This window comes from Dryas octopetala, chromosome 9 (genome assembly GCF_963921425.1).
Source record: "Dryas octopetala chromosome 9, drDryOcto1.1, whole genome shotgun sequence".
NCBI lineage: Eukaryota > Viridiplantae > Streptophyta > Magnoliopsida > Rosales > Rosaceae > Dryas > Dryas octopetala.
The window spans coordinates 940,885-967,506 of NC_141374.1; the positions used below are offsets into that span (position 1 = coordinate 940,885).

The window sequence follows — 26,622 nt, forward strand, 5'->3', positions numbered from 1 at the left end:
CGTTTTGGCTACAGAATTATTCTGCGGTTGCCTTTTCTTTCTCAAAGAATCTGGTGAGAAGAGAAGATTGTAGGGATTTGCATATTGCTCTCTACTATTTGCTAAAGATTGTTAATAATTTCATATGTTATGAGGGGGGGTAGACTAGGTGGAGGAAATATTTAAGAATTTACTCTGCTTGGGCCTTTGGATGAGAATGAGCTTGAGGGAGAAGATCTAGGAGGCTAAAGAGGATGGTTCAGATGAACCAGGATGAATTGGAATCAAGGCTCGATCTCCCTGAAATTAAGCAAGAGGAATAGAATTTTTGACACATGCAGTTTGCTGCCTTTTGTTAATTGAATAATGTTAGAGATCTCAAATTTATATCCTAATTTGGATCCCAAATGATATGGTTGTGAATGTGTGTGTTTTACTTGTTATAAATAAATGAGCCTAGAGCGTGGCCTGATATGGAACCATGAGTCACTATCACGTGTATTTGGGATCTAGGTTTCTTTAGCACTCTTATTAATTTGATTCGAAATTATTTAGACATCAACCTTTTGGATTAACTAGTTTGTTTCTGTATGAGCTATTTCAGCTGCGTTTAGCAATAGTATAATTAGATCTATTTGATGTAGATTAGGCTCAATATTTAGGATTCTAGTTGTATGCTCTCATATACCTGATATTTTGGTTGCTGGGATCCAATTTTCTGATTATCATTTCCATAATGAGTTAGCTGAGTTGCATTTGCTGTTTCGAGATTATTGAGAAGCAGGTCTTGCTACCGTGCCAGAATTACAATGAGTTAGCAAGAATCTTCCTTGTAATTTTGCATTATCTTTCAAGTTTCAAGGAGGATTGTCCAACAAAATGTAAATGAACAAGAAAATCATGGCAAAAATCTAGTATATTTAGCTCTTGAATGCTTTATTTAAATAAGGACATGGGTATTCAATCAATGTCCCCATAGTCAATAAATCAACCATCCCTGCTAAGCTTTTTAGTATAATCTAAAAATAATTTAGTTAAATACACAATCAAAATTGAAGAGTCAACCTGTTTGAATATTCAAATGCAGTACAATGAGCAAAATCTCCGCACAGAAGAGATGGAGGACGGCTAAACTGAAGTAGGAATCTGTTCAAAGTTGTCAATTACTCATTTTTGGCAGCGGCAACTTGTCTTGCACCAACAGAAAAGAACTCAGTAATGACTTCAAGGGGCATGCCTTTGGTTTCTGGGACCTTCAAGTATATAAATATGAAAGAGATGACACAAAAAACAGCATAAATCCCAAAGATACCAGCCAGACCTATTGAAGTAAGCAACGTAGGTAGCGAGTAGGTGACAATAATGTCCGAGATCCAGTACACCAGAGCACAGATGGCAATGCAGAGACCACGTACCCTTGTGGGAAAGATCTCAGAGCAGAGGATATTTGGAATTGGCCCATAGGCCATAACAAAGCAGCAGAAATACACAATAACACAAGTAACCGATAATGCTGCATGAAGAACTGTACCAAAGCTCAGAAGGTTGGAAATGACTAGGATGATCAATGCCACTATCAACACAGGAAGTGTGGTCAGTAGCAGCACCCTGCAATAATAAATGTGCATTAGTTAAGATTTAAACTATAAAATTTTTCATGTAAAACACAAAATAATCTAGAGTTTCCAATTCAATCTTTAGGATATGTGCACTCGGAATAAATTTTTAAAGCCAACTGGAAGAACCTTTAAATTATTGATACTCTCAAGGAGGGAGCCCTAATTTTAGTAAATCGTTAAAAATCCTACAACTGCAGAAGTATCAAGATAAATTTCTTCCATGAGATGGCCTTAGCTTCACATCTTACAAATTTTGACATATTTACAAAATAGAAATTAATTCCAGAAGGGTGCATAGAACTATTTTCTTCAAACATAAGACAATGTGAAAATAGCTGGAGACTAGCTTTTTCTGACAGAAAAACCAGTTTTTAGTGCAATATGACAAGGAAAATTCGTACTTGTCAGTTATTCCAAGGAATATCATTGAAAATGTATGACCTTGGATGTGAGCTACCCTAACTGAAGAATTGCAGCTAAAAACAAAAAAGGGAAAACAAAGTACAGAAGAATAAATCACCTTCTACCGGAGATATCCATGAGCTTCATGGCTATACCTATACAAGGAAGCATCAACAAAGTTGTAAATGCACTTATGAGGAATGATGCAGAGTTTGTGCTGAGACCCAAGTTTGCAAGAAGAACTTCAACACCTGCTTCTTCAAGAATTTGAGGAGTGTAGTAGAGAACCCCATTTATGCCAGAAAACTGAAAAATTATTTAAGCACACTTTAGTCATTAGCTTTACCCTAAAGAGCATTATAAGATGAACTTAATTATTACCAAAAAAAAAAAAAAAACAGATGTAATTCACCAAAAGGGAGACATTCTTAATGTGCAAAGAATAGGAATACGTTTTCATTCTAGATTTATATGAAGAATAATGTGAGAAAAAGGACAGTTTATGTGCCAGGCATTTTTACATTCCTAGTACAGGCCAAGGAAATATCATGAATCACATCACATAAATTTGATGACAAATCATCTCTCTCAGAAAGTTACGCAGGGTTAGTATCACATTTTAGCTATCCAAATGAACAAGATGTCAAATCAGTAAAAGTAAAAAAAAAAAATTTTATTATAACTATTCACTACCTGCTGAAGAAGCTGGATTCCCATTCCAACAAACAATGCATGCTTAATCCCTGGTTCAAGCAGAGCAGCCCAGATTGGTGCTTTAGAAGCCGTTTCTGATGGATGAACCATTGCAGGTCCAACAGGATGCTGATCTATAAGCTCCTTTGAGAAAAGAGCAGGCTGACTGACCAACGCAGCTGCCTGGATAAACTCACCTTCTGCAGGAATATCACCACCAGGAAGTGACACAAGGGACCCACGACGGGAGCCAGGGACTCCCTCCTGGTGCAAATATACCCTTTTAAATCCTCCTTCCTTCTTTCCATCCCCGTCTTCTTTCTCAGACCACTTCCATGCCAACTGCCAACCACCACCAATGCCCGTGCTACCAACTGTCTCCCCTGATCCTTGCATGAGACTGCTGTGGCGCCTCATGCTTAGAGCACTGCCATGGGAAGCAGGGGGCACCATATCCTTTTCCATACTTGTTGTCTGACGTGAAATCAATGGACTATGCAAATTGTCATCTGAGTCTCCCCCAGCAGCCTCAGATGCATAGTCCTCACCTTCCCTATGGAAGCTTTCTTCATCCCATTGTTCAGTTTTAATCTGCGGTTCTGCTGTGCTGAACATGCTACCAAAATTAGGAAAAAGCATGCTACGTGTACTTGCTGTCTCTGGGAACTTTTCGTGGACACTACCGAACAGAGTGACAAGAGGGTCCATTAGAGACACATTCTGGGTTGCCATGCTTCCTTGGCGAGAAACAAGACTGGCAAGAGAACCCTGTCCTGTGACAGGTCTGGCAACCCAGGAGAGGCCTTCTTCAGGTCCATATAACCTGATCTTGTCTTTGTCAGTTGGTTCCTGACCATCAGAAAGTTCATCAGCTGGGCCTATTATGTACTCTTCAATAGATGTTTCACCCCCAACTCCAAGACCTTCAACCAGCAAAGCCAACTCACCTATAAACCATGATGCAATTGTAAGATTCACATGATAAATTAGGCATAAAAACTTAATAAATTAAAGAAATTTTCTCTCAAAATCTTGATGAAATATTAGCAATAAAGGTGCCATAGTCACACATATTCTCAGCCCATAGATATACATGCATAGAAAAGCCTATGCATGTAGACATTTCTGCAAAGGCTTAGTATGGATATGAAATCAGAGTATACTTTTCACTTGTAGAACCCGTTTACAATTTAGACCAAGTCTAGAATAACAGCAATGATAGTGTATTATTAATGTAACACAAACATATAAGAATCTAAGCATTAATCTTTATGTAGCAAAGAAAGCGAAAAAGTAGAACCATGCCGAAGAAACAGATTTGTCCAAGAAACCTCTGGACCTTCTTGTAAACATGTATACATTTTCCTGCAGTTGTTTCCTTGTTTATATTATGCATAAAACCAGATCACTGTGGTGCGCTGAACAAAAAAAGATCTGAGAACATAATTCCTTAACAAGTAGTACATTTTCCGAAAAGCATTATTAACTAAATGTCTAAACCTTTTATTCTTCATCTTTTTTTAAGAGGAAAGCTATTTGTCTAAATAAAAATAACAATAATGCTTAAATGGTAAACCACACGAAGTAGGCAAGGAAACTCCCAAGTCCCAGCAACTTTTACCCGTAAAGACATTATGCAGCATTTTGGCTTAAAAGATACTGAATCTTATAGAGATCAGTCAATCATGCATGATTATAGGATATGAATTTTACTATGCAATACCATGCACAATTCAATGTTTGAGTCAATGCTAATTATGAATCTACTGAAAGAAGAGATGACGCTATGCAATTGGAAACATGAATCACTACATATATACAAAAGCAAACTAGCAATAAGAAACACACCAGAAACATCTTCAGTGCCACGTAACTTCTGGAGAACCCTCTTTGCCTCGAGCATTCTACCCTTACTCACAAGCCATCGAGGAGATTCAGGCAAGTAAAATACTGTTAATGAAAAATAGATAAGCGAGGGAATGGAAAGAACCCCAAGCATCAGTCTCCAGCTTGGCGAGGCCAGCAGTGACATCCCGAAAACCATACAATATGACAAAAACATGCCACCTGAACCAAGGAACTGTGGAAGAGTATTTAAGCTTCCCCTTATCTCTGATGGGGCAGTCTCAGATATGTAGACTGGGATAAGAGTAACTGCTAGACCAATTCCAAATCCATCTAACAGCCTTGCTAGACATAGTACATAGACATTGGGTGACCACAACATTACCAAGCCACTAACAAAATAAAGCACTGATGACGTTATTAACATTGGCCGCCGACCAAGCCAATCTGATACGGCTCCTGAGCATGTTGTTATAGCTGTTGCTCCAATGAGTGACATGGCCACAACAAGGCCTTCTACAGAGCTGCCCAAATCAAGATCATCTGTTATGTAAACAATAGCCCCTGATAACATGGAAGGAAGAACTATATTAGCATTAAATGAGAAGAAGGAAAAACATGAACTGAGCAAAAAAGAAAAATGGGCAAGCTCTGTGATTGAACTGGGTAAAGCAGATAAAATTACTGGGAAAACAATTTCGAACAGAATGAATCCAATGCGCACAGGCTACCAAAACAAGAATCAAGAAGGCTTCCACTTTTAGTTCAAACATGTGTTGCTTCAAAATTAAAACAAACTGATAGAAATGTGTAACAACAAGTACCGGCGATTGTAGCGTTATCCCATCCTTGTAGAAAGTTACCAATTGTAGCAGCAAAAGCCACGAGCGCAGCTGCCTTCATCTTTTTCACCAATGAATGAATGAAACCCCCAATCTCAAGCCAACCTGAAAGGGAAAGAAATACCCAGATTACATAATTAAATAAACAACCATTCCCACTATAGACCCAGATCTAACTCACTCATCGGTAACAATTCTTCACAGCAAAAGGGATAATGGGTATGTAAATTCACTAAAATTTATCACCACCATACAGCAACATACCCACAACCAACATAACCAACAGATAAACACACGGTCAAGAATAAACTAGAACAACCTCGGACATCAGCAAACTGAACATTCTTAAAACTCAGTTGGTTTAATTGCTTACCTCTGGAAGGGGTCAGAGAGGCTTGGCACAGAGAGTGTCCTAAACGTAAGCTAATATGGAACACCCAGAACCGAAATAAAAAAGGGGCCGTGTGGGGGGGAGAGAGAGAGAGAGAGAGAGTTACCTTTGGCAACAATACAACTTAGAGCCACTGTAATCTTTGCTTCCGGAAAAGAAAAAGGTAAATATCTGAAAATGGGTGTTGTGTGATTGTCAGAAGTGGCTGGCTTCTGAGGCGGAATCTTGGTATACAGACAAAGACAGCTTCAAGTTTTGTAATTTTACTAATATGATTTGGCAGATTAAGATCCAGAAGCCCTGAGAAACTGAATACAGATCGAGAGAGACAGAGTCACAGAGGTAGATTAAGCAGCTTTTGCCAACAACCCTTCAACATCCGTCAACACTATTCAAGAGTGATGACTGACTCACTGAACCACTTGGAAATTGGAGACCCAGAAATTAACCACCTTCCTCAAAATTTCATGTACTTATTAAACTACAGTTTTTATAAAAATGAATCCCACTTACTAAAATGAACATGACAATGCAAGAGTGTGGAAAGTAGAACCTACCAAATACTCAAAACTCTAATCTTTGGAGTTTGGAGCACAATTCCAAACAGTCCAAACCATTTGGCTTACCTCGTTAGAATAGATGGGTTCTTTTCTTCCTTTTTAACTTTTGTTTTTTTGTTTTAATGTCAATGATTCAATAGATGGGTTCTTTGTTGTCTTGTTCCGTGATTATTTTGCCCACTTAACTTCACCGTTGCTTGCATCATCATCATATATTTTCTTTTGCGCCTTTTCAGTCTCCTTTTCTCCGCTTCCTCTGGCTCCAGAAGTCAATCAGGAGGACTCAGCGAAGAAAAATAATATTATTTTTGTCGAAAACTTTGGAGGGGATACAAAAAGAAACACAAATATAGATATATATTTTTTATTTTGAATCAAGAAACAAAAAAAAAAAAAAAAAGCCATAAAAAGAACAAGGAAAGAAACCAAAAATAGAATAGAAATGGACCACAAATTCGGTAAGCCCTATCCCCATTTATCACAGTTTCATCAGTTTCATGTACCATTTGAATTTGACTTCATTGGGTATAAATTTAAATAAATTTGTTAATTACTTGCTTTTAACTTTACCTTTCCTATGCTTACTCTCAATTAAAATTCCTCAAAAAGACAAATTTAATTTGTTAATTCTAAAAACAAAGACAACTTTCGTAACAACAAAGAAAATTTATACGCGGTTTAGGCACATGTATCAAACGGATCTTAAATCGTCGATGGATTAGCGTAGGTATTGATCACTTGAAAACTGTAGTTGCTACTTAAATTTATTTTTTTTATTTTCTACTTAAATTTTAATATTTGTGAGGTTGATTCGGTTTTTTTAAATGTATTTGAATGTATTTTAAGGGATATGTATGTATATCGTAATGTTTTCTTATACTCTGTAAATATGTATACACATTGACTTTGTTAACTAAAAGATCCTAGGGCCCGTTTGACACTGCTTCTTAGAAGCACTTTTATTTAGTAGCGCTTTTATCAGAAGCGCTTATGTTAAGAAGCGCACATATAAATTTTATAAAACTTCTAAGTTGTTCATATAAAAGCACTTGAAAGTGCTTCTTGAGAAAGCACCTGACAGGTGCTTCTCAAAAAACCCTTTAAAAGCGCTTTTATATCTCAGAAGCACTTCTATTTATTTTTGTCAAACGCTATTAAAAGCGCTTTTACTAATTTGAAAGCGCTTTTGATAATTCTAAAAGCAATGCCAAACAGGTCCTAATTCACAATTGGTAAGAAAGTAAAATAGCATCTTCAAAAGCTCCCATTAAAGAAAAAAGAGAGACATATATGTATGTGTATCGAGAACATGGCAATTCATTTTAATTTGGTAGCTAGCTCTACCATATAATTATCTTATAATAGAATTTAGATCATAAGTTATTTTTCAATCATTACAACATTTATCTACTTGTGAATCTACGTCACCCATAAAATAGTCATCACAACTATGATCTCTAAGTTTCCAATAAAAAATGTGTCAGATTATGAAAAATTTATTATGTGACATGATGTTACAAATCAACTTAAATTATAACACATATTTAATTATTAAGAATAGAAGTTTAAAGTTTAGATACAATTATTATACACATTATAATTTTTTATTTATTTAAATTCTTCTGAGTTGGCATTGCTGATTTATGAAAGAGGAAAGATTTAAGACTAGTAGAATCTACCTGTCAAAGGGTGTGCTTCTAAATAGGGGAAAGGTGACCATTAGCTAAATCTAGCTAAATGCAACACAACGTGGTGACTGGTAAGAGTGAGTCTGCGGTGCCAAGCTTTGCACTGACCAATCACAAAACGTGTCATGATGCTCTTATGCGTCCGTTGAAATTACTAAACAAATGACCCCTTCAGTATGTGCCACGTTGTTTCTAAGTTTGGCACATGGACCAGGACTTGGGACCATAAATTAATAAATAAATATATATTATGCTTGCAAGTTTGACTCACAGGTCGCTTATAGCTCGCAGATCCACCTGCCCAAAAGAGTTCACAGAAAACCTTTTACACACAGATTTGTGTTTTAATAATCAATATTCCACAATTTTGAGATGTTCCTTGCGGGGAAATGGTAACCCAATTCAAGCAGACTATGGGAAAAGTATTTAGAGTCAACGGAGCTAGGAATTTTGGGAGGGGGCTAGCTATAATACTACTTAAAGGTTAACACAGATTTGGTACCAATTATACAATAAACTTCATAAAAATAAAGATCCAAATAAAATTTTATAAATCAAACCTTATTTTTAATAAACTTTAATAAAAAATAGAAAATTACAAATAAATCGACAAATAATTTGTAAATTACATATTACTCAATACATAATTTGGTATTCCTTAATAGTCAATTGTATATTATCAGAAATTACATAACACTCAATCGCCCAACCTATTGCAGGAGTTACTTTAAATATTCAATTGTGTTCAATTATGATTTTGTCCTTCTATTATTTTTTTTATTATTGCACCGGGAATTTACGAATGTACCCTTATTTTATGTTTCCTTTTTTGGCAGTTTTTTCAGTTGCAGCTGGACTCCTTTTTCTATTTTGGCATGTTTTTGGTTTTTGATTTCAATTTTTGACGACCATCTTTCGCTTGATTTCTCTTAGACATCCAAACAAGTTCGACAATCATCTCTCGCTTGATTTCTCTTCAAGTTTTATCCAAATAGGTTTAAAATTTTGTTCTTCTTTTTTTTTTTTTTTTTTTTTTTTCAATTCTTGGTTGCTGTTTAATCTCTGTGTATTGTTCTTCAAATTTTGCTTTCTGATTTTTGATTCGCCTTTTTTTTTTTTTCAAGTTATTTGAATTTTTAGATTACGTTTTTTTCTTCTATTGACTCTGTTTATGATTCCAATTTTGCTTGATTTTTTTTTTTCATGTATCAGTCATTTTATTTGTTTGTTTTTTTTGCTTTCTTTTGTTGAAATTTTTTCGAGATTATGTTCTACAGCTGTTAATTTTAAGTTTTATATAGTAGATTTAGTTGTTGATTTGTTCCATTTACGTTGATTTTAAGTTTTCTATTGGTTGTGATTCGGCTTTGTTATCATATATGTATGACATATACAACTTTTAGGTTGTTTATTTTCTTTTTCTTTTTTTTAAGTTTGTATTGTCTTTTTTGGTTGTATCTGAGTGTAAATTTGATTATTTTCATGTCTTGTTAAGAATTACATTGTTATTTTTTTTTAATGTTTGGTTGTTCTTTTTATGTTAGAGCAACTCTAACAAGGATAGATAAATTTTAGCTATATTTGTTGTAAAATAGTTGAAAAGTTATTTTAGCTAACCAGTTTTAAAATTTTATTCCAACAATGTTCTCTATTTTAGCTAATTTTAAAAGATTTTTTTTATTTTTTAAAATATAAAAAAATCACAAAGACCCAAAAAATAATGTTGACAACAAAACAATGTCAGTTTTTAATATAAAGTTGAGATTTAGCTAATAGCTATCTTCTCTCTCCTTCTAGCTAGATTTGAGTAACCAAAAAGTAAAAGCTAAAATAGCTAAGTGAATAAAGAAGCTGTTGGTGTGAGTTTTTTTAAAAAAATCTAGCTAAAATAGCTAAGGATGAAAGTTTAGCTAAACTGTTGGAGATGCTCTTATGTTTTTCCTGTGGTGATATCCTTTTTGTTTTAGTATCTGTATGATAGTTTCAGTATACTAATGTGTGTTTTTTTTTTTTTTTTTTGTGAAGTCATGGACGTTGATATAATTTCCTGTTGCACTTACATGCTAGATACGATGGTGTTCCGTATCTTGCCCAAAAACTCTTTTATGGATGTGTTGAATACAGTGTGTTTGAGGTTCCATAGCCTAAGACCTAGAAGCTTTACTCTTCGGTATTATCTTCTTGGATATTCCAGTTGCGTTCTAAATTCTCAAGAAGATTTTGACTTGATGTTGGTGTGTATAAATGTAGCTAACAACAAGTTTATAGACCTTCTAGTTCACGATATCACTATTGCGATTGAAGGTACGGCAAATTGTGATATTGCTTATGGGGATAAAAGTGCATCTTCTGTTGTGAGTTCGTCTTTGTGAGACCCCGTATTTTTCAAAATCTTTATTTGGGATCTTATTGTGAGATTTTGGGAATTTATTTGAAAAATAAAAAGGTTTTGAGTTAGTTTTAAATTTTAATTTTGTTTTAAATTAGGTTTGACCCAAAGTTGACCTTTTAAACCTAATATTTCACAAAAAATTATACATCAGTTTGTGGATGGAAATTGATGTCATGCCTATTTGTTCACATCCAATTACCATAAAAATCTGATATGTCAAAACATATTATACATCAGTTTGTGGATGGAATTTGATGTCGTGCGTAATTTTTCACATCCAATTACCATAAAGACATGATATCTAAAATCCTTTCTACATGAGTTCTAATACACCCATCGATGTTTAGTTACTTTTTTTATATCAATTTTTCATCCAAATGCGATATCATTAATTATAAACTTGCAGATTTTGTTGGCGTTAACACATCTAACTGAGTCAAAAACGATGTCCAACCATTCATTGATATCAGTTTTAGGAGTTTTAATACATCGAAAGAACTTAAAAACGATATCCAATTTTTTTTTGGTGAGATGAAAAATCATATGGATAATCATATTAACGATATCAGTTCTAAAGCGATATCTATGGGGGGGGGGGGACTTTAGATATCATGGCTGGACTTATTGGTTTTTAACCCATTAGATATTAGTAAATCATTGATATTTATTAAGGTGTTTGTAGTAGTGTTGGGTTCTATCCAAGATGGTCTTCAAGGTTAATTTTTCATCTTGATGCTATTTCTAGTTTTTCATGTCTCATCCAACCTAAGGTTCCTAGGACTAAAGGAAAAGTTAATTAAAATTGAAAATTCACCATGCTTCCACACTTATATGTTTGTATCTAGGACTCACACACTTTTCCCTTAGATTTACCACCCATATAACAAATTTTGCAATTAACCATCTAAACTTGAGAATGTGGCCCTCACCATCATGTTCTGTTAATCTATTATATAGGGAAATTAAAAAAACACAAATCAATTAGATAAATTAAAAAAAATTAAAATAAAAACAAGGTCTATGAAAAATAATTAAACATCACGCATCACCCACCATATTGCACAGCCCTACCCCACCCTTAGTACATACCCACTCCCTTAATTTTTTTGGCGCTGGGGCTTATTTCCCATCACTGCCTTTGCTATCGTCGTGTTGCCGGAGATTGGACCTCCATCATCAACATCGCCCGACTCAACAGGCTCAGAGCGACATGATCTACGAAACTCAGAAAATTGATTTGCCATACGACACTAGGAACACTTGCATGTATATGCCGTCCACGTTCGTTGTCATTACTATCACTCCCCAAAACCCGGGTACGTAATAGTGACATTCACCATAGGTAGGATATAATACTTGTATCTCGAGTAGAATATTTCCTAAGGTACCCTAAGATGAGTCAAACCCTTTGAGTGAAAAAATAGGGATTGGAACAAAGTTTTAGCAACAGAGAAAAATATAAAACATAAATTCATTTAATTTGAAATGCCAACTGTAACACCCTGGATTTTTCCAATCCTATTGTGTGTTAACACGTGTTTTTGAATTTCTTTTGTACTTAGAAGCTTAAGGTTTCTTAAAGGAAATAGATTTTTCTTTGTCTTTTGGATGACTAACTTGTACCATTAGAGGTTTAGAGTTGAGCTCTAGTACCCTTAAGTGTGATTTTTGTGATTATCAAGTTGGAATTTATTTTTGAGAATTAAATTCATTGGAGTTGAATTTTTCGTAATTTTTCTGGATAACAATTTATTGTTTTGAGGTTATAGAAAATTAAGATTAATTACTACAAGTCCGTAAGAATTTTCGGGGAATTATTTGGAGTCCTGAGCTATTTTTGGTGAGTTTATGAAGTTTGGAGAAAATAGAAAATAGAAAAAAGAAAAGAAATCAGAAAGGAAGCTGACTAGGCCGACAGTGTGACGCGTGTCGCACCACCATTCGCTAGGATGCACTGACACAGCAAGCTAATGAGGAGCCACGTGAGTGCGTCGCATCGGATCCATGGCCCACGTTATACTCTCGACCATTCGAGATCTTTAAAGGACTTCGATGTAGGCCGTTGATTTCAGCCCAAACCGGTTCTAAGCCAAAGCGGGTCGCACAACCCGCTTGTCTTCAAATGGGTCAACCCGCGGAGCACAACCCGCTTGTCTTCAAATGGGTCAACCCGCGGATATTTTGTGAGTGCAAACAGGTTTTTCGATTTTTGAGCCTCGTTTGTGCATTGTTAGTACTAATTGTCCAACATTGGAGATTTACAATTTCTTTCAACCCTCTAGTGCCTATAAATAGAGATATATCATTGTCCCTCATTTTCACTTACACCACCAAGTGAAGTTAGAGTTATTTACTTCTTGGTTCCTTGGTTCTTTGGGAGTCTCTCTAAGAAGAGACATACCAAAAGGGAATAAACTTCTCATAGTTTAAAGTTTTGGGAGTGCAAGGAGGAGTTCCTAAGAGTGGAGTCTAGCTTTGGTGATCTACAACCGAGTAAATATTTTATTATTTCTACTTTATTTATTTATTTTTAAGCTTTAATTTTATGATGCATGCTTAGATTAATTAAGTATGATTTATTTATTAATTAAGCATGTCTAGCCTTATTTTTGGAGATTTAATTGTTTATTTAAAGGTAATTAGCATGTTAGGATTAGCAAGGTTCAACTGTAGAGATTAAGTTGGATTAATCTAATTTATTTTAAGGTAAAACAACTAGTCAATTGGTTTGACTTTAAAATAAAATTTGAAACTTGTGAACACTTAAGTAAACTCTAAAGAGAAGAGTTTAGTCCACTTCGGACTAGAAACTAGCGACGTGTGACTAAAAGAAAGGTCATATCGTCTTCCCTTATTATTAATCGTCCCTAACTTAGAATTTGTTTTCTTTTATCGATTTTGTTTTTATCGGATTACCCAGTTATTCAATTGTCGAGTTATTAAGAGGGTAAGGTTGCCATATTATCTAGTTACAGAGGATTTGTCAAGATCGATATGATCGTGAGCGAACGCGGAAGGCTTGTGGAAGAGAATACTTGAAGAGCATTGGATTCCAGGTAGGGGGATTTATCCTACATTCCTGATTATGGATTTTGTGTGTGTATGTGTAGTTTTTAAACTGTTATAACATGCTATTATGCTTAATATGTTTGGTCTGAAAGTAAGGGTAGCCTCGTTGGTGACCTTGGGTTCAAGTCCCTAAACCTTCTAGAAGAATTGATTATTTTCGTTATGGGGTGCTTAGCCAAGTTATCTCGTGTGATGTGTGCTTGTGCGAAGCCAGGGATCATATATAACTTATCCTGTGGCAGATGATACAATTTCTCAATTGCGAGTTATTATCTCTGTTTACCAAGGCACTCTCGCTATGGTAGCTATCTTTTGCAGCTGACATCATAGTTGTACCTAATGTTTATCGACCATCTGATTTACTATTATTTATGGGTTTTTATGCATGTTTAATTACCATATACTGCTGCAACTGAGGTGTTAAATAGTTTTTGTGGAAATGTTTTGGGATTTTGGAAATCAATCTTTCACAGGAAAATGTTTTTAAAAGTTTTCAAACCTAACAGGGTCCTCTGAGGGAAACTATGATCGTATGAGATGCTTACCCCCTACTTTCTTTGTTTTGTTTCGTTTCCTTTCTATTTCTTATGCAGATTTGCCTCTTGGAGGAGATCTTGATTGAGGGGTGCGCAGCTTGGATTCTCTTGTCGGGGTGTCTCAAGGTCTCTGTATTCATGTATTTTGCTTTGCAGCGGTTCTTGCTTTCCCATAGGTGTTTTCCATTGGGAACCCATTTTGAACAATGATCCTTTGTTTTAATTATTTTGTAAACTTATGTGGGTTTTACTTATATTTTGGTGATTTTCCTTTCTGGGATGTTGATTTAACTATTTCACCTTAGCGGGTTGGTTAATCTATATTTTGTTTACATATTTATTTTGATATTATTATTTTTTTAAAAGATCCTGTTGTGTAACGAGTACTCTGATCCAACCCGATGGTTTTAAAACAAAAGGCTCAAACTTTCATGTGCGTCTTGGGGGATTAACGCTAGTTGATTGGTATTAATCTCTCGGGGCACTCACGGAAGGTGCCTCTGTCGCATACCCGGGGTTCGGAGTGTGACACAAACCCTTTGGGATTTTAAGTTTGCAAAAGAGACTCCACTAAACATTATGCAATGAAGATGATGTTTAAAAAGTACCAACTCAAAAGAACTATAAATAACCTATATTGTTCAAATGTTTACAAATCGGGTAACAACAAAATAAAATGTAGGACATGGTGACTTGAAACCAACGGAAACAACAAAAGGTATATTTGCCAAATGTCAACCAAGATCAAGTGCCACGCCTCTTGGAGCAGTCAAGATAATCAACCGGAGGAAGCTCTGCACTAAAAAACAAGTACAGTAAAAGGTAAGCATTACATACGTTCATATTTTCCTTTTAGGGAATCCTGAGTAAGTCTGAAAGTAGTAGCGCAAATATTTACTACAATAAATCCTGAAATCTTTAATTGCTTGATTTTTACAATAATGCAAAAAATTCTAGTTTGAGTTGCTGATTGAGAGGTTGAGAGAGAGAGAGAGAGCAGAAAAAAGAGTGGAAAAATATGAGCCACTAGATGAATCTGAAGGTGGACATTAATTGGGAGAAAAAGGAAAGTTAATAGTTTAAAATATAAATTTTAGTCAAATTAAGTTAAAACAGGTGGCAACTTTTAAATGGATGGTCTTGCCACTCAGCAATGTTGAGGTGGCAGAAGGGCTGCACACACATATTTTTCTCATCAATAATGAGCCTTCATGCCATTGCACTAATCCACACATGCAAACTTGGGGTATATATCACACTTACATTGAAAGTTCTCAAAAATCTACAGTAAAAAATGCGTCGGATGACAATGCACAGACTAGAGAGGATAAAATTTAAAGTATATGAATGAATTAATCCATATAGTGGGCATCGGTTTATATTTATAACAAAACTAGGAAGAAATAATATTACATGGAAAGAAGGAAGAAGCGATGTTTCATGGCATAAATTTGAGCTGATGTTGTAATGCATCAGAAGTGATGGGCTGTGGCCAGCTGGTATTTGTAGAAGATTGAGTTGATGTTAATTTGGTCAATTGCAATGATCATGAAATGATGCGATGGTTAATTATATACATACGTAGGGGATTTGCCTTTGCCTTTGCCTCTGTTAATTTTGTTTCTTCCACATGGACCAGCACAAATACAATGAACATAATTATCAGGGCCCTGATAAGAGGTCACGATTGGCTGCAGGCTCCCCCACTTGAATATCCACACTGGCCATGATGTTTGCTGTCTGTTCAAGGCCTCCTGATTCGTTTTTTTGGCTGTCACTATTTGCTGGGATGCCCATGCTGGCAACTGAATCACCCAAAGTTACCTTTGCTAGCTTCCCATGCCCATCATTCTTCTTCTTAGCATTCATTTGCCATATCTTTAAGGCCTTGTTAGTTTGTTCATCAAAGATTGACTTCTTCATTGTTGATCCCATCTGTAATTTCCCAAAAGGAACAAAAAAAAAAAAAAATTTATCTATTTTTGGTTCACATAATCACATCTCAACAGCTTAAGGTTTAGACAATAGTGGCAAACCAACAAAACTTTATGTAATATCTCCATATAAATTGAATTCCACATGACAAAAAGAAAAAAAGAAGTAAAAGCGACAGACATAGGAATAGTTAGTGATTGTACCTGTGTAACCAATGCATATAGCGGAAGTGTGATGTAGCTGCACATAAATTGGACCGCTACCCTGCTCAGTGAAATTCACTATTAAGTAATTTTGAACACTTTAAGCAGATACTCTCTATCTTTGTTAAATCACAAATTCAGACATCTCTTTTGCACATGAAAAGAATAAGGTATATTTTAAAGCATCGTCTAGGAAACAAGAAAGAACATTAAAGCAGGGAAGTACTGTACGCTTATAACAACGTCCATGCAGGTTTGCTTTACACAAACGTGAAAAAACATGCATCGGTATCATCAGAAAAGAGGGAAAAAGAGAAGACATACCCAAGTGCAACTCTGATCATTGTAAGAACGAAATTCTCATGAAAACAAGATCTTATCCCAAACTCGTACTGCATTACGATTCAGGAGAAAGCATTTAATTTAGAATGCCAGCAGTGAGTGACATAGAAATAACCATAATGAAGTAAAAGGAGATTGGTTTACTTACCCATATCCAAAAGAAATATGTTATCTCGAATGCATTCTGGACAAGTAATATGAACAATCAGATGGGAGAAAATCTTGGAAATCTATATACATTATGCCACAAATAAGTGTCTATTAGGCAAAATAAAAAAGATGAGGAGGCTTGCTTAATCTACCTGAAACAGGACAAAATGGATCAAATAAAGAACTAACTGGGGCCAGCTAAACCAAAAATGCTTGTCTGTGACTTGCACCAGAGGTATCCCTTGGACTACAGCATGTCTTTCTTGAATTTCAATTGCCATTTGAGCTATAATTGCTTGCAGCTTTGTTCCAACTGCTAAGATTATCTTCAACCAATACAATTGTTAGTCCTCGATATATCATTTAGACGTACAATATTATTATTAGATTTATTTTAATTATGTGTCGCAAGAATGGATATTGCAACTTAATTAGGCATTTCATTTTAAAACTTCTTACAACTAGAGGAAGTATAGACAGCACAAACATAGCCTCCCATCCTGAAACAAAGAAAACCAATAACTAAATAATACAGTAAATATCTTTGTTATTTAGTTTTGAGATATTAACATCAAATAGATTGATAAAAGGAAAGGCCAACTCAGTTACCAAAAAAAGAGAAAAACAGAAGAAAATAAAAATAACTAACCATAAACATTCAGAAGCAAGTAGAGCACCATTGAAGTCCATAACAGTGGACTGCCAGCATCATCAAGATAGTTAGAAAAGAGCATAGAGCATTTTTCTCACAGATGATATATGACATAACTTTAATTCGAAGAAGGAAACTTGCTAAACAAGCCACAAAACACAAAATTTCAAGAAACAAATGTTAGTAATAGTAAGTATTTTTACCTGATTCCCACAACTACCTTAAAGTCATCTTCTAATGACCTTTTGATATATTTTTGAAAGTCAAACTTACTTCCAGGTCTTAAATGTACCTATAAGAGCAGACCAGTCAGCCACCTTGCTAAAAATTAATATGAATATCAAGTGAAGATTCTTTTATATAACCAAAGAAGCTTACAGTGACGAATCCATGTCGCATGGTCATGTAGTCAGCCTTACGAACAGACCTAAAAAATTGTCGAAAAAAGCATACCTGAAAGAAATTGACATTGCATAAGAAACTTACTCCGGAGGTTCAAGCAGTATCATAAAAGCTTAATCCATAGGGAAAAATCCATCCAATGCTGCTGCTTAATATTTTCTTTTTTCATTTTTCACTTTGACAGAGTGGAACTTTAGACATAATATATGAAACTGAATGAATTAATGAATGAACGAACAGACAAAGTGCAATTTTCTTCTTTTACTTTATGATTACCCAAGTGGTTATGCTAGTCTTTACAATACAACAAGCCAGATTATATCCAAGTGTTTGCATTGAATGTATATGAAAGGATAGGTAGTTTAAAGCCCTCAATTTATTGATTAACTGAATTTTTTTTTTTTTCATAAATCTATGAAAGAAATTGGAACAGAGGATGAGTAAGTGACATCAATCTTACAAAATAGAAGGTGACTGGTGTTTTAGTCCAGAATCTTGTGTGGTCTCTAACAAACGAAGTCTCGTGAGTAAGCCTGAACTTTGTAGGATCTGTTTAAAATAGAAAGAAAACTCCACTTTAGCACTCAATGCATTGCAGACAAGTATAAGTAGAGGCTACAAATTAACAATATTAATAATACGAAACTCTAGCTAGCTTCACTAGAAATTACATTACATTTTTTTTTGGCCATGATAGAAATTACATTACATGACTAATAATTAATTAATTACAAAATTAAATTGAGGGCTGTTTGTTGTGTTGTCCAATGATTTACCATTGAATTCACTATCATGTTTAGCCGATCGTTCCCACTCCTTCCACCCACGAATCTGCAAAAAAAATTATATATAATATATATATAGAGGGTAAAAATTGAATATTAAGTTATATATTTCCAAAATCCTGGAGTTAAAACCTAATATGCAGTTTCTACAAATTAAACCCACTCTACACCCTAGGGAGGAAAATACCCTTCAAATTAGGAGAGGACTTTATTATGAATTAAAAGAATTTTCTTATAAATTAAAAGGACTTTATTATGAATTAAAAAAAATTCTTATAAATTAAAGGACTTTACTATGAATTAAAAAGATTTTCTTATAAATTTTAAAATACTCCCGGTCTTTATTTAAAAACTGTTTTTCTAAAAAACCCAAGCCTAATTATCTCTAGAAAAAATTACCCAAATTTATACTACACACTAATGTAAGGTGAGGGGTAACCCACCTTCAATCTTCCAAGTGTCATGGTTATGGCACCGTATATAACGTGAAATACTGCTAAGAAGAATATGAAAATGTGCAGTTGATGTAATGCATTTGTAGATATAAGCGGCACTTGTCCCTGTATCAAAATACATCCATCCATGATATTTCGATTAGACAGAATGTACATCTTCAGAATTTATGGAGAAAAAAAAGTAGATATTGAGCAAAAAAAAAAAAAAAATACAAGAAAAATAAAGCAAATAGCAATCTACCTAATAAGTAATAAGTAACACAAGTTGAATTCAGATTGTAAAGTAAGCAGTCGTACTAAGTCAGAATTCAAAATGTGGGTCAAGGAAAATTGAACTGCCAACTGACCCAACTAAGCAGAGATAAAAATTGCGTTTGTATAGTGAAGGAGAGTGGTGTGATGGGTTCATGGGTAATGGGTATCACTAGATCGAAATCATCCAACATAGTTTGTGAGCCAACTGGATGACAAGCACGCACAGATGGTTGGTTTGCGTTGCAAATTCAAATTACAATGAACAAGAGGTGGAGAGGGAGCGTGGAGAAATGAGTTAGAATTATGAATGGTCTTGAACTCTTGATCCAGGTTTACTAAGTCATTCCCTTAGCATTGTAATTTACCAAAATGGAGAATTTTTTGGGGTCAATTACCAAAATGGAGATGGTGTGTTCATCATTATGTAGTATGTGTAGTCTCACGATTAAAACGATTCATTTTTTAGATCATATTTTTTTTAATAATTTTTTAGATCACTCTTTAAATATATCTACAAATTAAAAATCAATCAAATCGAAAATTGTTTGGTTACGCTATAACTGTTATCAAATAAATAGACTTATGGTAACAATTTCTTACTGTCTGTTTATTTGACATAACTTATATGAATAAACAGTTTTTGATTTAATTGATTTTGTAAAGATGATCTTCAAATATTGATCTAAAAATGTACGGTTTTAATCATGAAACAACACTGCATAATTAAAATAATAAAAGAGAAAGTTGAAAGAGAAAGTAAATTTAAGTGCACTACGATATCTCTACAAAAAATCAACCAAATCAACAAATTGTTTGATTATGTAACCGTTATCAAATAAACAATACGGTTTTGGAAACAATTAGGTTTACTAATTGTTTAAGTTATGTTTTGGTCCACTAATTTGTTCCACTTGTTCAATAAAGGTTCAGATTTGTTTTCTCAAATTTGGCCCACATTTTACCCTATCAAATTCAGCAAACATATACTTATTTTAAAGCTATGCATCTTCTCTTTACACCCATATAAAGATCATTCAAATTAAAGTTCTAAAAATCAAGATAGTTAACCTTAAAGTAGGGTACGCGAAACAACTAATTTTTCCTAGAAAATTTTCAGATTTTCAAACTTCACCCAATTTTAATTCTGTTCGATTTTAATACTCCAAATTGGTTTCTATGACTAATAAATGATGAAATATAATTTATGCTTCAATTATAATTAAAGAAAATACAACCCAAAAGATTTAAAATCATAAACCCCAAAACTGAAACTTTGAACTGGACCTTTATTGAACAAGTGAAATAATTAGTAGACCAAAACAGAACTTAAAAAATATCATGGACCAAAATTGAACTAAGTATAAAATAAGTGGACCAAATCTATAATTTTTTATTTTTTTTATATAAGTTATATATGAATAAACAATTTCTGATTTAATTGAATTTTTGCAAAGATGATTTTTAAAGATTAATTTGAAAAATGAATGGTTCTGATCATGAGACAACACTGCATAATTAGAATAATAAAAGAGAAGCTTGAAAGAGAAAATAAATTGAGTGAACTAAAATATCTCATGAACGGTTTTGATCATGAAAGTTTTTGAATTTTGAGTGCACTAAATCTCTATATAGAACTTGGGCATTGTTCATTGAAATCTCCATCTACTTTTTATTATTTCTTGTGGATTCTTCTCATAACCATTTACGAGCTCTGATAGCTTAATTTTGGATGAATCGCATAAATTTTGTGTTTTTTTTTTTTTTTTTTTGTTTGTGTGATTAATTTTGTGTTTTTTGTGTGTTTATACTTAATTACTTATTTTTCTTCTTGTTATTACTTTCTTCCGTTTCGTTTTGGGTTTTGGTCTAGCTAGGAAATTAAGTAGTACGTGATGATTCTCGTAGGCCCTAGGTAAAGAAAATTGTAAACCTAAACAAATAAAAAATAAAAACTGCCAAGAGATAGAACCACAAAAAAATGAGTAGTGAAAGTGCCAAATGATTTTTTCATTTTTTATTTTATCTTCATGCAAGATTTAAGTGAGAGCTTTGAATCTTGATGGTAACTAAGAATTTTTCTTTGTGAAGGCTCAAAAACAACGAAAAAGTTCATTATACAATAATAAAAAACAAAACATGGATATATAAGAAAATATTTAGTTTCTACTTTTTTTATGGAGACATTGTACGTCTTACCTTGGAGCAATCTCCCTGTTCGCCGCCCCCACCACCACCAGCTAAAAATCGACGCTCATACCATAAAAGTCTGCGATGTGCGGCGGTGGCGGCAACACCTGGTGGTCTGTAAGGGCAAGGCAACATTGTGTCTGCAGCGGCTATGGGAATACACAATTTAGAGATGTACTTTTGCCCAAATGTTAGTAACAGAGAAATGAATCCTAAAACCATAAGCTCTGCATGCAGTGGAAAAGAAACAAATAAATAAGATCAGAAATATGCAACCATATATATATATCCCATTATTGATTTGGAAATTATGAAAACATACATAATCAATTAAGGCCATTTCATTTTCGTACCTGCTTTAACTTTTTCAAGAGCTTCAAGCAAACCACTTCTTCTCCTATGTTCAAACCACTGCAAAGAAAATGCACAAAATTAATTATGCGTATTATATATAGATAGAAAGCCCATAAAACGGTTTTTAATGGCAAAATGTTATGTTATCAGACTAGAAACCTAAAAAAAATTAAGAAAATTCTTAACTCGATCTTTGGATAAATATAAGACCAACAATTAACCCTGCACGTATCTTTTTGTTTTTGGCCACCATGCACGTTTCTTAAATTCAATTAATTAGTTTAGATGAAGATGAAGAGGAAGAGGAAGATAATAGCGAAGATTGATAAGTAAATTTATAAAATTAAAATCCAAAAAATGAATTAATGGATTGATATATAAGTACGTACCTCTCCGATCAGGTGAATAACCTTTTCCAAAGCTATAGAAATAATAATGATGGTGAAACAAACTGCAGCCAGAGCCCAGGTTGGCGTCTGATCCAGCTCTCTGCCGCCCGCTCCTCCACTCCCCATTTATTAATTAATTTGAAACTCCAAACCCAGCCCGGCCAAGCTAGCTAGTCAATTCCTTAATTATTTATTAATCAATTATAAAACTAAGTAATTATTAATAATGAACACTTAATGAAAAACCATGCAGCAGCAGCAGTTTAATTAATTACGACGAAGACGATGATCAGAATTGAATGATGAGGTGAGAAGGTAACAAAACGAAAGAAAGAAAAGAAAAAAACACTAACTAAGATTTTGATAGATGCATGTCCACAACATGCAATGCATGCGAAACAACTGTCTGGCAGTTTGCGGTTGCTAATTAAGAATGCCCATGCTTGCACTGTGTAATTTCATGTTTGCCATTTTTACCAAAAAAAACATAAACAATTCATGTCTGGCCATCTGTGCTGTGGGGAGTTTTAATTGGGATTCTCTGCCTAAAAAAAAATTTGAGTGCCAACTACAACCACTAGATACAAGTTGCTAATATATGAAAGAGTGCTGTTATTGACTTGATGACATCCCCTCATTCATAATTTCTCACCTCACCTTATTTTATCATCTCTTATTTAGTTTTAAAAAATATGAATATACTCTTTAATTTCGCCCACCAATATTCCCAAACTACCCTCTTCTTCTTCTCTTCTTTTAACCACCATAACCCTAATTTCTATTCTTTACTAAATATGGCTGCATCCTTACCGTGCCTAACAAAATCAACATACACATAAGCATTTACATGTGAAACCAACGAGTTAAACTTCAAATTTTCAGTCACATGCTCTCTAAACAAAGCTACTTAATCAATATTTTTTTTTCGAGTACCAAAAAAAATTCATCTCACTACAAGAGAAATGCCTAGTAAGCACGAGTAAAAGGACACAAATATAGTTTTGTGACACTTTTTTAATATTTAGCACAAATATAAGTAGACATGTGCTCTATAATTTTTGGGCATATAAGAATCAATTGTATGTGCCCGCCATTTGTGCCCTTTTATAGTGGGCACGAGATTCATGCATAAATTTATGCTTTTTACAAATATATGTGCTTTAATTTGACGGATATGGCAATTTCGAAATATAAAATTAATATTTGTGTGAACACAAATCTATATGCATTAGTGCTCTATGGAGTGCAAATTTGCTCACCATCTCTAACTTTATCTATAGGGTGACATGTGTTCTCTAAATTAACTCTAGTTAATAATTGTAAATTAATAAATTCTGATATAATAATGAGGTGAGAGAAAATCACTTTTTTCCAAAACTTGCCTTTTTCAATTCTCACACACTCTCTCTCCTTTATTTTATTTTCCTGATTTTGCTTCTTGTTTTTTTGTTTTTCTCTTTTATTCCTGTATGCACTTTTTTCTTTACACTGCACTCTTCGTCACATTACCCTATTACACCACTTTTTTATTTATTCACCCTGCACTATCTTTCATCACACATTTGAAAGAAATTTCCAAAACTTTTTATACTCATTATTCCAATTGAAGACCTCTTTTGAGCATGTAATAATTGAAGACCTCATTTTTAATCTAAAACAATCGAAGACCTCATTTTTATACTTGTTATTCCAGAATTTATTTTAAGCTAATTGTTCATTCAAAATTATAACACAATAAATTGTTTTAGTCTGCTTTAAATTCTTAATTTTGAATGAAAAAACTACATGAGGTCTCCATAGGCTTCTTATATGAAGCCCAATATATCATAATTTTACAAAACACATAATACTACCGACCCAAAAACATTGTTGTTGCAATGCAACACAACTATGCTAAAGTTAACATATCGGAAATTATGTGTAAAAGACATTTACAACTCTTATCTTCAAACACTACATCAAATTGAGCCTGAAAAATTTAATTGACACGATGATCCTTGAGTTGTTGGTTAAGTTCTTGTACTTGCCTATCAAATTTATGATCACATATTTATTGATCAGTTGATCAAATTAATTAATTTTGGCAAAAAAAAAATCAAATTAATTAATATTTGAAATAAACTAGTAGGGAACAAGGTAGACGACCAAACTTGTTTTTCCTGAAGAAGATGAAAGTTGAAAAGATATAGGGTGTCAAACAAGAAATAAAAAAAAAAGATTTACTAAAAAAAATAAAATAAAGGAGAGAGAGAGAGCGTGAGAATTGAAAAAGGCAAGTAAATTTTGGAAGAAAGAGATTTTCTCTCACCTCATTATTATATCATAATTTATTAATTTAAAATTGTTAACTAGAGTTAATTTAGAGGATACATGTCACCCTATAAATAGAGTGGTGATGCTCACCACTTTTAGAGGTGGTAAGCAAATTTGCACTCATGCTCTATGCATCTGACATATTTGACATTAAAAACTAAAAATTAAAAGTAGTTTAAACAATTAAAAATATAGCACGTAATTAGCTATTTGTGCTCAATTTAAACAGTCAGATATGATCGATCAAATATTACCACATAAGTGGAAGAAGATATTTTCATATCAAAAATCACCCCCACCCCCCCTTTTATTTTTCTCTAACCTTCTACATCCCTCCACACCATTTTTAAACCCTTTATCTGCTCCTCCCTTTTCTTCTTCTTCTTATTCTGTTTCTTGGTCAATCGATTGGTGCAATCTTCTTCCTCTTCTTTTCCTTGGGCAATCTTCTTCTTCTTAGTGGCTAGCCATTGATCATATGGTGCACTTGATCGAGTATTTAGCTAATTTCTATAATTTGGGCTATTAAGATATTATTACTAAATTTCTAGGGTTTGAATCCACAATAAGCTATTTAGCCAATTTTTTGTAATTTGGGGCAAATTAAAGTCCACAATTAAGTATTGTCTTGGACTCTCTCTCTCTCTCTCTCTCTCTCTCTCTCTCTCTCTCTTAATTTCTCTGCCTATCTTTTGCTCACTTTCTTTTTTTGTTTGCAGCACTGCTCTCCAAGACCCATTTCTACTTGGCAAAACTTTTTTTTTTGTACGTTTTTAAGTTTATTTTTATAAATCGATGTAGTAAAGATTTTTTTCATTAATGTGGTTTGATTTTTGTTATTTTGTTATTTCTTTTATGTTTTGGAATTAATTACTGTGCAATTTGTTCATCTCCTCCAGGTTTTCTAGTTTGTTATTTCTAAGATCTATAGAAGATTTTCAATTTTGTAGACTACATGTAAGAATGTGAGTTGTGACTTTGTGTCCCGGTCTGAAGCCATTGGGCACATTCAAGGGAAGGAAGACAATGATATTGCTTGATCTTATGGGGAAAATTCAAGGGAAGAGTTCGATATATCATATGTTCTTTTTTTTTTATTTTTTTCTGCAAAGCAATCGATCGCTTTTAACAAATAAAGCAATTCTATATGTTGAGTTTTATTTTTCTATAAAAACACTGTTTGAACTGTTATGTTTTTATTATGTAGTTTTACAATTATTAAAGAGAGCTGTTATTTGCACACTATTTTTTTCCTTTGCACACATTTTTCTCTTACACACCTTCTATTATTTTTTAAAATGTAAAATTTCTCCTTAACACACCCCTCTCATTACCAAAATACCCTCAATCTCATTAATTTTACCAAATTTCTCTTACACACTCCACCCAATCTATTCAAACAATATACACTCACTCAATCCTTTCAGACAATACACACCCCCACCCCCAACCTCACAGCCACCCCTAACCTCACAGCCACCCAATCCTAGCCAAGAACACATAGACATAGCCATTGTTGTCAACACTATAGTTATGCCTTAGGTTAAATTATTTTGATTCATATGCAAATCTAGGTTTTTTTTATCAAATTTAAATTGGTTAATCCATCTTAAGACCTATTGTTTTTCTATTTGAGATAATTTGGAGTGCGGGTTTTCTAGATTTCAAGGTTGAAATTTCGGATTTGAGTTATAGGGTTTCGCAGGTCGTTCGGCATTGGTCTACCGAACATTTCGATTTCATTCGGTAGTAAACTACCGAACATTTCGGTTTCGTTCGGTACTAAGCTGTCGAACTTTTCAGTTTCGTTCGGTAGCTTACTACCGAACGAAACTGAAAGGTTCGACAGCTTGCTACCGAACGAAACCGAAATGTTCAGTAGACCAGTGCCGAACGACCTGCGAATCTGAAAATGAATAACCAGAAAATTCACTCTTGCACTCTAAACAACCTCACTTCAAATCATTGCAAACAGACGAGAAAGGTATTAGGATTGATTAACCAATTGAAATTAGATAAGAAAGCATTAGATTTACATTCAAATCCAAAAATTTTAGGTTAGAGCATGTCTCCAACTTCCAATGGCTATGGTGGAGAGAGGATGCATGAGCGGTGATGAAGGCGGGTTGATGGCGGGAGGTGGGTGTCGGCAATTTTGGGATGGAGGTGGGGTCACGGGTGGAG

The 26,622-nt window shown here is 34.0% G+C and overlaps 2 protein-coding genes across 4 annotated transcripts; both read right to left on the minus strand.

Moving 5' to 3' along the window:
* Nucleotides 1-880: 880 nt before the first annotated feature.
* On the minus strand, nucleotides 881-6,423 carry TMT1 (tonoplast monosaccharide transporter1). 3 transcript variants are annotated; one of them, XM_086257249.1, is made up of 6 exons: nucleotides 6,329-6,423; nucleotides 5,363-5,485; nucleotides 4,542-5,102; nucleotides 2,694-3,640; nucleotides 2,119-2,306; nucleotides 881-1,587 (listed from the first exon to the last, which is right to left on the minus strand). In XM_086257249.1, the coding sequence occupies exons 2-6, from the start codon at nucleotides 5,439-5,441 to the stop codon at nucleotides 1,143-1,145; spliced, it is 2,220 nt and encodes a 739-aa protein (XP_086113375.1). In that variant the 5' UTR covers nucleotides 5,442-5,485; nucleotides 6,329-6,423; the 3' UTR covers nucleotides 881-1,142. The 3 variants fall into 3 exon arrangements, with proteins under 3 accessions (XP_086113375.1, XP_086113374.1, XP_086113376.1); XM_086257248.1 differs by lacking the exon at nucleotides 6,329-6,423 and adding an exon at nucleotides 5,878-6,308; XM_086257250.1 differs by lacking the exon at nucleotides 6,329-6,423 and adding an exon at nucleotides 5,754-5,848.
* A 9,255-nt stretch (nucleotides 6,424-15,678) lies between these two features.
* Nucleotides 15,679-21,609, minus strand: MLO5 (Seven transmembrane MLO family protein). Its single transcript, XM_086256254.1, has 13 exons — nucleotides 21,392-21,609; nucleotides 18,929-19,045; nucleotides 18,477-18,531; nucleotides 18,161-18,249; nucleotides 17,677-17,751; nucleotides 17,502-17,590; nucleotides 17,296-17,345; nucleotides 17,106-17,146; nucleotides 16,799-16,972; nucleotides 16,645-16,680; nucleotides 16,479-16,546; nucleotides 16,155-16,215; nucleotides 15,679-15,951 (listed from the first exon to the last, which is right to left on the minus strand). The coding sequence occupies exons 1-13, from the start codon at nucleotides 21,602-21,604 to the stop codon at nucleotides 15,679-15,681; spliced, it is 1,341 nt and encodes a 446-aa protein (XP_086112380.1). The 5' UTR covers nucleotides 21,605-21,609.
* Between the last annotated feature and the right edge of the window lie 5,013 nt (nucleotides 21,610-26,622).